Source organism: Dicentrarchus labrax, unplaced genomic scaffold, assembly GCF_905237075.1.
Source record: "Dicentrarchus labrax unplaced genomic scaffold, dlabrax2021, whole genome shotgun sequence".
Taxonomy (NCBI): Eukaryota; Metazoa; Chordata; class Actinopteri; family Moronidae; genus Dicentrarchus; species Dicentrarchus labrax.
In genome coordinates this window covers 14074861-14091149 of record NW_026136701.1, presented here as the reverse complement: position 1 = coordinate 14091149, position 16289 = coordinate 14074861, and the positions used below count along the sequence as shown (strand labels likewise).

Below are 16289 nucleotides of genomic sequence, written 5' to 3'. Positions count from 1 at the left end.
GGGTAAATTAAAATGTGATGCCGTTTCCTTTGTCATGTGACACAGGAGCTCAATTCATCAACGCATGCCTCAAAATAATGTGATATTAAAAGTAGGAACAGACACAATATATATTCATGTGTATCACACGAAGTCTGTGCCAGGCCTGTTTTTATTTATACAGAGTGTGTAATTTAATATTTTAAAGTCCTTCGTGGTCTAAAAAAAGACATCAGGGGAAACTCCAACATGTGTTCCTGGTTTTATATTCCTTTATCATATTGTTCAGACGTAGTCAGTGAAAATGGGCAGACAGTGGAGATGTTGTACCTGAGGACAGCTTATATTTATTAATGGATTAATGGATAAGGTTGGTATTGAAAGTGGGAATTATAATTGTTTAAATTATCAACTAATCTAATTATTATTTTCTTTATTAGTTGACTAATATTTCCTCTGTAAGATGTCAGAATATAGTAAATATAGTAAATATAGTAAATATAGTTTTATAAGGATACATAGTGTCACACTGAGGAGGATCTATTGGCAGAAATGGAATATAATATTCATAGGTATGTTTTTATTAGTGTATAATCACCTGAAAATAAGAATCACTGTGTTTTTGTTACCTTGTAATGAGCTGTTTTTAGCTACAGACACTGAAGGTCACCATCCATGGAGGCCGCCATGTTGAACCGCCATGTTTCTACGGTAGCTTAGAACTGACGAACCAAACACTGGCTGTAGATTGGGAATTTCGCATGTTTTGCAAGTTTTGCGGCCACTGTAATTTCGTCATATACAGATACGAGTGGTGTTCAGTTAGTTGCAACCTGTAGAGTCTCCGCTAGATGCCACTAAATCCTACACACTGGTCTTTAAACTATGATAAAAAAAATCCCTACATTTGAGAGGTTGGAACAATCATCAAATGTTTCTGATTTTTACTTGAAAAATGACAATAAATGAATGAAAAGGTTAATTAATTATCAAGTTTTTAATTTAATTTGTTTGGGAATATGCACTACCAAAAAAAGTAATGATATGATATAAATAATGAAATGATAAAGGCCTTAAGGTGTATCCTGTATTATTATCTGTGCAGTCAACATTTGTATAATGGCCGGGTATCAAAAGTGACTTGGTGCATATTTCTGAATAAATGTCAGTAACCACAAACAACGGGTCAATAAGGGCCCAAAGTAAGGTTCTGTCCTCGGGTCTGATAGCGAGTTATACCAACGGCTTAAGTCAACCAGAGTATGTTTGTCTATTGCGTAAGTTTTGACATTACACATACATGATCCAGACTGGGTCCATGTACTGTGAAAACTCTCCCAGTATTATAGAAGTCTCTGTCTGATAATAGTGAGATGTCTATCACAATATTTTGTGCAGATTTTGGATTTAGTGGAGGCTTTTATCAGACTACCTAAAAAGCACAGCATCTGTTTATTCATTGATTCATTCAGGTACAGACTGAGACTTTAAAACTGACTTATCTTTGTTGGTGAAATAAACCTCAGCTTGTAAAAGTGTGACTGTTACCTGATCACTGTTACATTGATTATTCAGTTGTAAAACATTTTGGGCTGCATCTCTTATCATGTTCATTCACCTCTTACAGTAGACCTACCTGTTATTATTAATGGCACTCTGCAATGTGCTTGTCTGCTTCATACATAATGTTTAAGTCCATGCACGGTTTTTATGAGTCCTTTTAGACTCCAAGAGAGTTTTACAACAAAGATTTAAAGTTACATTGGAAGCAAATTTGACAGTATTGTCCCTTTATATACTACTTCAATTACAATATGACTACAGTATGTACTTTCTAGCGATATGATACATTACGCCACCAAAGCAAACCACAATGTCACCACAAAAGAGGAATAAAAATGCTTTATTAGAGAAAAGTGTTAACAAAACATCGGTGGTCCAGTAATACAGGTCATGAAAATAGCTACAAAAGGACATGATTGGTCACAGAATAGTTGCTTTATTGGTAGTGATATGTATCTGTTGGTTGAATTTCTGAAATCAGGTCTACAACAAGAGCAGTAGGAAAATACAAAATGCAATTTTTGGGTTGTGTGTGGGAAGTGTGGGTAAGTTGCTTGAATCACTGAAGGCTGAATGAGGCACCACAGGGTCCGTGGTTGGCACTAGTTTTTTTGCTGACAGGAATGGAAAGAGCAAGATTTCTCCAGATCTGTTGGGAAGAGAAAAAGCGGAAAAAACACACTTGAGAATGCAGAGCAGACACGTATTTTAGCTATGGTGAGTGTAATGTGTCTCGGCTTCAAGGGTATCCCACATTATAACCTTCAATAGTACGCACCTGGAGTGGACCCACTGCACTGTCTGAGTGAATTCATGGCATTCATGTAGTCTGGGCCCAGAAACGTGCTAAAGGATGTTTCAGCTCCGACTTCCTGGAGACACTTGGTGGAGTCCTTGAAGAGGAGGTTCTTGCCTGACTCTGACTGGAACAGTCTGAATGTGGGATCGCTGCCAGTGCTACCAAACTTTGCCTAGAAGTAAAAAAATATAATAATAATAATATATAAAACAGACATTTAAAAAAAAATTTTGTTTGTTATTTAAACGTCTTTGTTAAGGTCAGACAAAAAACAAACAGTTTTAGGGTGAAAAATTATGTTGAAAGTGAGGAAAATACCTGTAAAATAATTTTGCAAAGAATTCCCTCAAAACACTCTTTTTGAATTTTACCCTGTATGTTATGCCTCAGTGCAACATAACAACTGTACCCAATATCCTATTGTAGTAGTTTCACCTAAATATTTGCTTTATGTGAATTCTGAGTGAAAACAAAGAAGGGACTCTGGTCTAAAAACATCTACATGCAGAACGTGAATGAGTAAGAATTGTAAGTGCCACAAAGCACATCAGCAAAAATGTAAGTATCAACTATAGTAAAAAAGAAACCTAGCTGGATAATATTGGTCTGCTTGAGGATGAAGAGTTTTTTGGGAGGCCACTTATATACAATAATATGTAGTGCAAATGTAATGCAATATTGTCTCTGCAAAAACACCAAAAAACTTTCTTCTGACTCTCAGCTGACCTCCCAGTTATTGTGAAGGAATATTTTTTTTAACACAAACAAACAAAAAACTAAAAGCAACACTAAAAAAAATAACCACTGACCTGCTGGTCCTGGAGAATGCGGACCACCTCACCGCGGCTCTCCGGGCGAGTCACCACGGCGTGTGCGGGGACAAGAGCCAGGTGGCAAGAGGCATATTCAGTGATTGGCACCGGGTTCTTGTTAGGGCAGATCAGCTCAAACTCATTAGAATTCAAACCACTTGCCCACGCTGGACCAGAACCTTTGACAAGAAGAGATGACAAGAAGAAGGTTATAGTTTATAAATACAGTCGTAGTTGAGATGCAAACAGGTCCGTGTCAGTCTCTTACCATCGCTGTTTTCACTGACGATTGTGTGTTTGATGAAGGCAACATCGCCGGCACCCTCAACAAGACATCTGTAATGACATGCAATATATGAAGATGAAGTTTCACCCCTAAGCACAGTGCTCTGGAAGAGTAATTCAACCCATTTTTGGAAATAGATTTATGGGTTAAAAAATGTATTGCGTATCACTTAACGATGGAAAATTGTCAGAGGTTTGAGGATCACAAACAACATAAAAACACACACCCATAAACAGAAGTGATAGTCTGTTGCCAAAAGTTTGATGAGAAGATTATTACCCCTCTCATGTCTGTGTTACGTACAGAGATGGAAAGATTAGCTTAGCATGAAGAATTAAGTTAAAATACGCCTATTAACAGCCATAAAGCGTGGTCAGGGGACCAACAGAGGACCAACAGGGTTCCTTGAATTTGGTTTTATCATTTTTTTGCAAGTTGGAACAACAAAGGAATGATTGTTTTTTACAGTGGTCCCAGTTTGATCATTGATTAGCTTTGAAGACTTAGTTAGACTTAGAAAGTCGTAAAAAATACTCAGAGGGGATTCTTTAAGACAGAATCATCTCAAATTGGGGGTTTGTGTATCTATTGTCGGAGAAAAAAGTTTGGGAACCCCTGGTTTAAGCCATACACAAGCTGAAGTGCTTATCATTTTATAATTTTTCATTGCGGGTAGTTAAGGGCATGTTACCATTTCTTGGTGAAACAGCAACATTGTTGTCGAGCTATAGTAGCACGCAAGTCCCCATAAAACCACATATTTTTTCATATACAAAAATGAAAAAAAGAAAAATGAAGTCCCTTGTTGCTGCTTTATTTAGAGCTTTAGAGACACTTGCTGAAGAGAGAGTCGTTTCCTTCTGCTTACCGTCTTTGTGCTAATCTATTCTATGCTAACAACTTCCTGGTTTAAGCTCCATACAGACATGGCACCAGTCTTCTCTAATTCTCAGAAAGAGCACATGTGCGTATTTCCCAAAATGTCAAACTATTCTTTGAACATACATGCACATAAACGTTTATGCAGAGGAATAGTTTCACTCATTTACCTGAAGGCTCCAGCATAGCCGTAGTATCTCTCATCAGCACTGGCAGAGCACTTGGACTCATCTCCCACAGCTTTGCCACTGCCGGCACACTGAGTGCAGAATGAAGAGCTGGGGTCTGCTCCGGGGGCACAGCCGCTACTGAAGAACTTAGCTGAGGGGAGGAAGGAGGTCAATATAGTAGAGTCAGTATGGTGTGTCGGTGTTAACGCTCACATTTTTCTGCATTTTGTTTACAGAAATCTGCATATTATTATTAATATCATATTCTTAACGCAATTTCAAATTAAAAGTATATGCGCAGATGTTTTGGAAGAAGCAGCACACAGTTACTTACTGAAGTCACAGTCATTAGTTATACTATGGATGTGACCCATGGGGATGTTCCAGCCAGCTGTTCTGCCAAGGCCTGTGTGGCAAGACCTCTTGCCCTTCAGTGTGTCCCAGGTCACCCCCGAATTCTTCTTTACCACAGCAACAGCATAGTAAGAAGAGGCCTCTGCTCCAAGAGTGGAAGTACATACCATGAATCAGAAAACTATCCACCAGATAATTATTAATTATAGTTCATTCAATCTAATCTAAAGGTAAGTCAAAAGTCATTTCCATGAAATTTGGTACTTGAGAAAATAGTGTTCAATTTGTACAAGTGCAAGTAATTAATCCCAGTTAACTGTTAGCATAACCTAGAAAGTCTTTAAGGCAGGTGCACAACAGGTCAGCTGAACATGGCAAAATGTGATATTTATCCATAGTGAAGCATATAAGCCTAGACAGATGGAGAACAAAGTTTGCAATATAGATGATTAATTATAATGATTAGTTCATTGGATTCAAATAGAACAAGGGAAACTAAATATATAACTATTTTAACATTTAATTTTGCACATATGGCCAAAAGAAACAGAAATACGGTACGGGCAGGTTTTTACCTCCAGGGTTGGCGCACTTTGCTGTGGAGAGAGATAAAGTTGCAAATATTACTCATGTAGAAAAGATAAAGTAAAACACAGGATTGTTTGTGATGTGGTTTCTGGGTTATCTCGTACCTTCGTCATACTGCTCCACCATAACAGGAACCAGACCACACTTCCCAGCTGTGTACACCTGTCCTCCATCCACTGCCATTGCGTCAGCCTCTTTACGCTGCAGGATAAGTAGGACAAAAGATAATGAGAGACAAATGCAAAAAATAAATCCCAAGCTAGTAACAGATTCCCATATTTTGATCCAAGAGTGTTTTACCATAATCTTTTTGAGGCACTCCTCAACTGTGGGGGCATTCTGGCAATCAACGGTGGTGCCGTCAGCACCCATACTGTTGATGCTCCATGTGTCACACTTGGTTGTCTCAGCGTGGCCCACAGCGCACCATTTGATGGCAGTAGATGAAGCGGCTGGGGTCTGCTCTGGAAAGCGAAGTGAAACGTAACCGTAAGCCAGGGTCTCTGCTGTGTAATGAATGCGTTTGTCTGATGAATTGTACGTTGTGTGCTTTATACGCTTATGTCTACAGTACCTCTCTTAAGGGAACGGACAATGCTCATGTATTCAGCGCCCAAATACAGGAAGGAATCTGTGTTTGGGGGCAGCGCCACCAGCCTCTGTGCTGAGTCCTTGAACATCAGGTTTTTGGCAGGTCCATAGGCTTCAGAGGAGAAGAGGTTGAAGTCCTGAAAAGGCAAAAAGTAAGCAAATGCATTAGTGAGGCAACTGAAACACAAGTTGCACCTTAAATTAATCCTTTTATATAACAACTCTACTACTGGCTCTTTGTGCAGTATAAATATTTAGTATTATACCTGTACTGAAGTGAGGGTCTTCAAGATTAAATCAGCCATCTGTTGGTCCTTGCGGGTGACAACTGCATGAGCTGGTACTCTCGCCAGGTGGCAGGTTTCATATTTGTCGATGGGCGCTCTGGTGTTATCCTTGCACAGCAGCTCATAATTGGCCCTTTCGGACACTGAAAATGTGCCACGACAATTAGTTAAACGCTTCTGTCTTCCAATCTTCCACTTCTAAATAACTAAATCTCTAACTCGTCCTCTTAGCACCACATTTTGATAAATTAAAAGTTTATGTTTAGTAAAGGAGTGTTTGGTTGCAGATATATTGGGCAATCCCAAGTATTATGTCAGCTATCAGCTAGGAGGAACTGACAAAAAAAGCAATTAGTCATAAATAGTTACAGATTGATCTACCTACAATAGATAATTAACTTGATTTTAAGATTAATTTAGATAATACATTGCCTCTCTCACCTTAACTAAACTTTTTTACTCCCCTTTGTTTCTCTTGAGTGGTTTTCTAATGATGGATAATCTTTTAATAAAATTAAAATTATGAAATCAAATTATGAAAAAGTTCCATAATATTCAGATTGTGATATAGATGTGATGATTCCTGGCAATAGTGCTGTTGTTTCTTTTGTTGTTATTGAGAAATATAAATAATAATAGTATAATAAGACAAAGACTTTCTATAGTCTCATAATAAAGATTAGAAACAAGTGACCAGTTTACTTGTCTGAGCTTATTATAAGTAAATAATAATTCAACAACTATAAGAAGAGATGATCATGTGTTACTGACCAGGTACAGTGAGATGCTTCACAAAAGCCACCTCTCCAGCGTCCTCCACCAGACACCTATCAAAAATAGACCAACCCACAGGTGCATCAGCATTAGAGGTTTGGTAGTCACCAGCAGTACAGTGTGCTTCCACAGAGAGAGAGAGAGAGAGAGAGAGAGAGAGAGAGAGAGAGAGAGAGCAGGCTTAAAGAAAAGCATCAAATGAGATTAAAAAAAGTGTCACAGGATTACAGACTGAGCTGTGACAGGTTATCATATTTGGAAGATAAATGTGTAGAGGTTGATAAAAGTCATAGTGGAACTGCAAAGAAAGACTGATACTGACTGGAAGGCTCCGGCGTAGTCATAGTAAGGCTCCCTATGGGACCTGGAGCAGTCTCCCTTGCACAGCTCACACAGTTTGCTGCCCCTTGTTGCCCCCGGGGCACAGCTGGCTGAGAAGTAGTTGCTCACCGCTGCAATAGATTTTAGGAAAAGGCCACCAGTGAGAAGAAAGTTGTGACGCATTTATGGTTAAACATCTTAGTCGGGGTTAGGATTAGCACCCTAGAGGGCACTTTAAAACCATGTCTTATCTACCACAGGGGCATCCAAGAGGCCTACTAATACAATTATTCACTTCCTTGTAAAGAGTCAGATAAGAAGATTGATACCACTCGTGTATCTGTACAGTAAATATAAGCTACAGTCAGCAGACGGTTAGCTTAGCATCAAGACAAACAGGGAAACAGCTAGTCCGGTCTGTCCAAAGGTAACAAAAGGTTAATCAAACTTAACATTTGGTGTAACTCACCCTCCTCCACAGGGCTGTCTTCAATGCCTGACCACTGAATCAAATTCATGGACAGCAGAGTTCCTATGGGAATGTTCCAGCCTGCAGATTTTCCCAACCCAGTATGGCAGGATTTCTTCCCGCTGAGGTCTCTGATTCCAAACCCGGTGCCCTTCTTCACCACAGCAACAGCGTAGTAACAGGTGTCCGTAGCTGGATGTGTGCAGAACAGTTGTGAGCAAACAGTTAAAACGTGTTGCTTGTACAAAATGCCAGACAACATCAGTTGACAGTAAGACAGTAAACATACAGTCGGTGCCGTAGTCCTCAGCAAGGATGGGATGCAGGTCGTAGTTGTTCAGTCCAGCAGTGTAGATGTCCCCTCCGTCCAAAGTGATGGCATCTGCTTCACCAGCCTGATTGTTAAAAAACAAAAAAAAAACCACTGAAATTGTTGCCAACCAGCGGCATAATGTTTGATCTCTCCAACAGCTCCAAAATATATGCAGAATGTTTTAGTACGTACTTTGTTGGTAATTAAATGCAGTGGTGAAAAATGACACATGTATTAAAGCACTGTTTTGTTGTACAGTGTTGAGATACATGTGCTTTACTTGAATAGTTTAATGTAATGTACTTTATACTTCTACCCCGCTACAGATTATTATAGGAAATATTGTACTTTTTGCTCTTTTACATTGATTTTAAATCTGGGGTTGATAGTTATTTTGCAATCTATACAAGATTTAAATAAAACACATGATTAAATATGATAAAGCAGCTCAACCAGCTAAAACAAGATGCTGCTTACATGTTGATGCATCAAAAATAATATATATATATGTATATATATATATATATATATATATTTATAGCCTATATGATGCATCAAAAATAATATATAATATATATATGTATATATATATATATATATATATATATATATATATATATAAAAAAAAAAAATATAGATATAGATATAGAGGACTTTTACTGTGTATACTTTACATAGATTTTGTTGATATATAAAAGTATATTTTCTAGTTACTTTGCAGAGTAGCATTGTGAAAACAGTCATCAATAACAACTATAGCTTCACCAGCTACAGGATTAAAATGTTGTTTACAAAGTATTACATCAGTACTAATAATAATAATAATAATGATAATAATAATAATAATAATTAAATTACAATAGTTTAGTTTAAATTTTTTTAATACTAATATATTAGTATATTTTTCTGGTAATGCTTCTGTACTTGTACCGATTAAGATTTTGAATGAAGTTATTTTTACATTGTGGTATTTATATTCTTTCATAAGTAAATAATCTGAATTCTTCTTCCACTACTGGTTAAATGATCATTTTGACCATTGCAATATCCAAAGATTTACCACCTTTTACGGGATTAAATCAAACGTTAAGACTGAAACCATGAAGACATTTCTTGTATATATGTGCTGTGGATGATGTTGCTGCCCTTACCTTAATTGCAATGATGCAGTCGATGGTGTTGTCTTTCTTCACGCAGACGATCGCGGGCGCTTTGGCTGCGAGGTCTGTACATTTCCGAAGTTCTTGGTCAGACTTTACGCACCATTTTACCTTCTCAGCGGGGGCCGCGAACACGGTGGCTGCAAATGCAATTGAATGAATTATAAATGCAGATACAATTTAGCGTTAAATGAATCTATGATTTAATCAAATAAAAAAAAAGTCTTTACCGAGGCACCCGAGCAGGGACACGAGGAGGAGAGTCTTCATGCTGGGCGGTGGGGTCTCCAGGTCAGCAGAGCAGAGTGAGAGGCAGCTCGGGCTTTTATAGCAAACCCCTCTGACTGAGCTGCACAAAAAACACAGTTTGCTCAGGTTTCCTAATGTGTGTGCGTGTGTGTGTGTGTTTGTGTGTGCGTGTGTGTGTGTGTGTACTTTTGTGTGCTGGTACACGGGGATGGAAGGGAAACAAAGATTAGTCCGAAATGTCCACATGATGGAAATTCACAGATTTCTCTGCAACTATTCAACCATTGTTTGCACTAATCTGAAAATCATTCAGAAGAGCAGAAAAGAGTTTTATATTCAGGATTTAAATTCTTTTTGTGTTTGAAGATTTACTTTTTAAGGCTTGATTAACTTAAATTGTTTCAATCCAGTTTTTCATGCATGTTGCATGTTTACTTTGTATTTATTTTTGTGTTAGTGAGCTTTTTGTTTTATTCTGTGTTCCTGTTTGACGGCTTCTCCAGTTTCCCTTTGAAGGTAAATAATGTTCATCAGGCTGTATAGGTTATTGATCCTAAAGAACACATAGAATACACAAGAAAGTTAAAGTGAATTTCTGCTGTGCAGTAACTCACACCAATATGCTACAATATGCAGCATTAACCAGCTGTGGAAGAAGTAATTAGACAAAAAAAATACTCCATTACAAGCAAATATTACTTCCAAGCATCTAAATGGAATATAAATAAATATATTATATTATATAACTACAGCTAAAAGTAAAAGTACTGCTGCTTCATATCCTTCTACTAAAATTACAGTATTTGATAGTTTTCATACTGTAACCAGATGTGACTTGAAAAATACAGTTTTGGAGGGACTAGAAGACATTACAAAACCTGAAGTTATGTATTGGATTATATTATTGCTTAGCCACTTTAGGCAGAATGGTGAATGACCCTGTCACATTAGTCAAGAAAAGGGCAAAAAGTTTGCAAAAAATTGAATTTTTTAAAAATGTCTTGCTGTATTTCACTCAGAAAAGCTGCAGTCTAACCCACATAAAAGTCGTGTTTACAGAGTCAATGTTACCCAACACAAGAGCAAAGGTTCCTGTTGATTTATAAATTGAACAAATAACAACTCCTTCTTTGTTTTCCAGGTGCCAACTTCTGAAACATCACTGAATGAATTTCACAACAAATTTTGTGTTTCACGAGGGGCGGTGGTGTAACTTTGGAAAACCCGAGACGTGATACCGGACAATGATGGGTCACATTTTTATACTGCTTGCACTGTACCGTGTAACCTAACCTAACCACCTAATCCTTTTAGATAAGAGGAGACATTTCTGGAATGAAGATTACAATTCAGGCAGTGTAGAAATATAATTAATGAATTAAAGTCATAACTAATAGAAGAGCCTTTTGCTAAGATGTTCCCAGGTTTTATATGTCTCTCTCTGACTTAATATTCAGATGATCGGCTACACTGATCAGTGTCTACTGTACAGAAAATATACTGATAAATAGTCAAATAACATTAAAACCTGTTCAAAAGAGATTTTTTTAGTAGTCAAGCTGCAGGTGGTAGAAAGCATAGATAGATACTTAAGATATTCAAGGAGATGGAGTGCAGGAAAATATGTAATTTAAAAATACATCAGTAAGTATAGTAGTATATTAAGTATTAAAGCAGCTAAATCTTTGTTCAACTGAATAAAAAATGGGAATCAGCACATTACGCAACACTTTATTTGGGTAGTTAATCAGGTGTCTCAATCATGTTCTGCTGAATCATGTAACCCTGACCCCAGCCATGACTAAATCTTTATTTTCTCTCCCGTCTACTGAGATAAACCCAGTTCTTTTAGTGACACAGACTGTCAGTAGAACAGGGGCTCATGTAAGCAGTGACTGCTGTGAAAGTTACACTTGAAATTTACATCACAGTCAGCTTGATTTCATGCTTTCTCAGTTCAATCTTAACCAACATGTTCAGACAGTAGACTGTGCATGCAGTGTAGTGTCTGGTCATGTTGATTAAGATTTAATTTCAAGTTAAAGTCTGAAAACAAATGCTGAACTTTATTTACTGCTGACAATAAAATACTGTGACGAGGTGTTAACTGTGTTTCCAGCTTATTCCAGTTAGTAACATCTCCTGTCATTCCTCACCTGTCCACCAGTGTGTTTGCCAGTAATGTGACTGTCACACCTGTTTCCAATAACAGTCATCAGACCCAGTATTTATACTCCTCAGCCAGGATTCACCTGATTGTCTATATTGCTTTAAATGTCCATCCCGGTATTTGATCTACATTCCTGTGTACCTGACTGCTCTGCACTGGTTTTGTCTGCTGCCTTTACGATATTATTGCTCTCTGACTGATTAGAGACTGTATTCGTCGCTTATTATCTGGCTTGTGAGTGTGGATTTGAGTCTTTATCCCTGTGCCAGTTTCCTGAACCCTCACAGATTAGTGTGCCTTTGTCAATCTGTGCTGACACTTCACTCAACAGCATTACTGTAATGACACCTCTTGATAACACTGCCGGCAAGCCAATAACATTACTGTGCTGTACTCAGTGCACAAGTTGACATTTAAAGTGTGCATTAATTATACAAAAATCAGGCACTGTTATTATTCTGTTTCTGTTCATGAGACAAAAACACTGGATGTAGGAATTAAAACATACAACTTGGTGATAAAGTTGTGATAAATTAATGTTTTTGATTTATATTTTATAATTTTGTAATCCAACTTCCTGAAAGGTCTCTCGGACTCTCCTGACTGGCTGCATGTCTGACAGTGATCACAGTCCACGAGGCCATCTTGACTGTGCTAAATCAGAGCGGATAAGCTTATCATCAATGATTGTTCTCCTGAACCTGCAGAGCATGGGGTTAACAAGGCATTATAGGCTGGACATTACACACAAACACACTTTCAGCCTGTGACTCAGGTCTCTGTGTGGTGTGCTGAGCCTCATGTTACAGGAAATAAATGTTTTATGTTACACAGAACTAAACACTTCAGATTATTGTACAAAATGCCTGGAAATGTGCTGTAAGAAAAGTGTTGCCAAGGGGAAAAGTTGTGACTTATAATGCTCAGCCAGTGATGAGTCATCTTGATACCCACACATTATAACACTTGATCAGGTCCTTCTGAAAACAGAGACAGCTTCTCAAAAAACACACCTGGCTAGTAAATCAGGAGTTTTTCCACAATGTTAGGAAGTTATTCACAGTGACAGAAAGTGATGAGCTTTAGCCACTCCCTGTAGTGGTGGGAGGGTGGAGTACTCAGATACTTTACTGCAGTAAAAGTACCAATACCACAATCTAAAGATACTCCATTACAAGTAGAAGACCCACATAAATTTAAGTATTATCAGCAAAATGTACTTAAAGTATCAAAAATAAAAGTAATTGTTCTGCAGGAAAATGTACTATGTGTGATATATTATTATGTTACAATATTCTAATACTGATGTATTAATGTAGCATTTTACTGTTGTAGCTGGCAGAGGTGGAGCTGCTTTGAACTACTTTATATAGTTTAGTAGTTTAATCCAGTAGTTTCCAAACTCCAAACAAAATGCCAGACAAAATGAGTAATAATCTCTAACTGTTGCTTTTTTATGAATTATTGGATGGTTTTACATCTTTGGGCCTCTAACGTTGTTTTTTAATGTAAAATCTTCAATCTTCAATCTCAGAAATGTAACTAGTAGCTATAGCGGTCAGATAAACGTAGTAAAAAGAGTAAAAAAAATGTTTCCCTCTGTAATGCATTAGAGTAGAAGCATCAAATATCATAAAATGTAAATAATCAAGTACATCATATTTGTCTTTATGTACAGTAAATGTACAAACTTAATGTTACTTTCCCCCACTGCACCAATGTAGGTCGAAGCTTGAGAGGAAGACTGAAGATCCTTTGCCTCAGTTGCAACCCCTCAAACAACTCCTTAAAAATGTCTCAAGTCATTTTGTTTATTAGGTCTTTCACCTTGCTTGAACACAGTGCATTTGATTTGAAGATTTAAGTACAAAAGTAATATTTTATTTATAGTTAGATCCAGCTGGTTTGCAGGATGGGAAAGAACGCAAACAAAATTTCACCTGCGACTCTGGTGATTAAAATCTTCCACCCATGAATGTAGTCTCCTGTCACCTGTGTATATTACAGTTGAGGGACTCACCTGGAGACTAGAGATTAAGAAAATAATGGTAAAAATCAACTTTTAGCTTCAGAAACAATGAATCCTACATTTCCCATAATGCAACTCAACAGCGTCTTTCATCGGACCCTCTTGCCTCTTAAATACCCACTTCTTACAAACTCCACATCTCCAGACTGTAACTCAGGTTTTCTGTTACAAGCAGAAAAATAATGATGCCTTAAGCCTGAAAAAAATAAAATAAAATCATGATATTATTTTGTTCAAAGTATAAATCTCCTCCAGAGCCTCAGAGGACATTTCACAACTGAATTCACAGGCTGGAGTAGGCCTCCTTGTGACAAATGAAGTGAACTTTGTGTGTAAAATTGACAGAGAGCCCTTTTAAACCCCCACATGGCTCACACATTAACTTCCATTGACTTTTCATTCTGAGAACTAGCTGAAGTCCATGGATGACTGGGGTCAACACCCTTCTTATGCAACAGACAAAACCTCAAACAAAGCAGGGCAGCCACTGTCCTGGTTACCTCATTAACCTTTAAGCACTAATGAATTAATTTAGGTTTGAATGCAGGTTTTCACTCCACAACATCAGCAGTTTTAAGTCTGTTAGTATATTGCAAAGGTTTTTTATAACCTTGAGCTCCAAAATCTGCAAAACATCAAAACAAGCTTCATATATAAACTGTAAATCTGCAATGTAAATAGTGATAGAGTGATAAAGGTGACATTTTGACCTGTGATTCCAGATGCCATCGTGCATCCTAGATACCTCTATTGCCTTCTTTGTCTGGCCTGTTGTTCTGTATTTGAGGCAGCTGTTGGGGGCAAATACAGCATTTCTATGTTATTTCTCTATGTTGTTGTAAGTTAAGGGGGAAAAGGCTTCTACTACTACTCCATTCAGCCCTTTGCCAGCACATTTCACCCCCTCCTCCCTCCTCCTTTTGTCCATGACACTAAAAAAACAGGTGATGAAGGAATGCCCCGTCATGTACTGTAGCACCAACACAACAAGGACAGTGAAACAGTCAGTGTCCTCATCTGTTTGTACAGCTGCAAGTCTTTTCTTTCATCTCTGACCGTTGCCCCGTACAGACAGTGTTAACTATTATCAGTTGGGGCCTGTATTCAGAGGGGAAGATTGAAAATATGAATTAGATGCTGCTAACTAATGACATGTTTTCTTTTTTTCTGAGGCTAAATGTATCTACAGACATAACAGGAAGGGAATTGGATTAGTTGTTTCTGTTGCAGCACTGGACAGATCTTCCTATTTTTCTCCATGTAGATTTGCTCATATTCATTGCTGCTGTGTTTTCCTTTTTCTTAATGAAAACATTTTGGTTCTGGGAAAAAATTTAGAAAATAAACAATTCCAAATTGCACCCTTTAAACCAGAGGTCTCAGACTCAGATTGTCTTGGGTCCACTGCTGGTCTCACAGGAGGTCCACTTCAGTGTTCACATGTACTGCAAGAAATTCTGAAATTACTAAAATCATACCTTGAAAAATACAGCTGTTTCTTTTCCATCATTTTATATCATCTTTGTTGTTCGAAGCCTGTTCTCTTCTTATCAACCCTTTGCAGGCACCTTTGACCTTTTTATTTTAATTGAATATGAAGGGGTAGTTTAAATTTATATGAAACAACTGGGGGGGGAATCCTACAAGTCGAATAATTTTTTTTATTTCTGACATCATGTCTTTGGCCGGAGGGAGGGGGGATGGAGGGCCGGAAATGGCCCTCAGACCAGCAGTTTGATTTAAATAAATCCTTTAAAAAAGGCCCATGAACTTCTGTAGTTGACCTTTTCACAGCAGCCATTTTGACATTAAACAGTTGGGTAAACACAGGTGTTACCAATGATACTAATTAAGGTTCTGTTCCATTTAGGCTGCGGTCACACTGTAAGCCTTAGAGCTTGATTGTTCACATTATTTTTTTTTTTAAGCGTAGCTCACATCAGGTTCCAATGTGAACAGTTCACAGTCCTGAACTGACCTGCATGAAGAACGTAGATCGAGACTGACACACAATGAATTCTGATATGACTGTTCACATTTCATTTTCAAAAAACTCTAACATGTATCTGATTTGGACCACATACAAAAGTCAGCAACATCAGAATTTAAAAGATCATATTCCACGTGATTTGGGTCACTTGTGCCTGTGTGAATGGAGGCAGAGCCGTTCCAGTAAGTCCACAAAAGCAGCACCCAGACTGTCTGACCTGAATGTAACAGAACCTTAATTAGTTTCATTGGTAACATCTGTGTTTACTGTTACTATTTTGTGTCCAAATGGCTGCTGTGAGAAAGGTCTGTTGTACTGACAATGTATTTGAATAGCATTCAAGCTGACATGGCAGCACACATCACCTTCATCCTTCCGGGACTGGAGAGCTTAATAAGAAACTTTTAAAGCTCCCCTCCAGACATGTATCAAGAAATATTTACAAAGTCTGCTTGGAAACAAAAATCTGTCTGATTTGCAAAAAAAAAACCCAACATAATTTCCAT

The 16289-nt window shown here is 37.8% G+C and overlaps 1 protein-coding gene across 1 annotated transcript; it reads right to left on the bottom strand.

Annotated features, from left to right (window-relative positions):
- Window positions 1–1866: 1866 nt before the first annotated feature.
- On the bottom strand, window positions 1867–9711 carry tfa (transferrin-a). Its single transcript, XM_051402675.1, has 17 exons — window positions 9576–9711; window positions 9337–9485; window positions 8162–8267; window positions 7873–8064; window positions 7405–7534; window positions 7080–7135; window positions 6288–6451; window positions 6005–6158; window positions 5731–5894; window positions 5535–5631; window positions 5418–5438; window positions 4823–4984; window positions 4489–4639; window positions 3422–3489; window positions 3151–3332; window positions 2321–2513; window positions 1867–2191 (listed from the first exon to the last, which is right to left on the bottom strand). The coding sequence occupies exons 1-17, from the start codon at window positions 9613–9615 to the stop codon at window positions 2145–2147; spliced, it is 2076 nt and encodes a 691-aa protein (XP_051258635.1). The 5' UTR covers window positions 9616–9711; the 3' UTR covers window positions 1867–2144.
- Between the last annotated feature and the right edge of the window lie 6578 nt (window positions 9712–16289).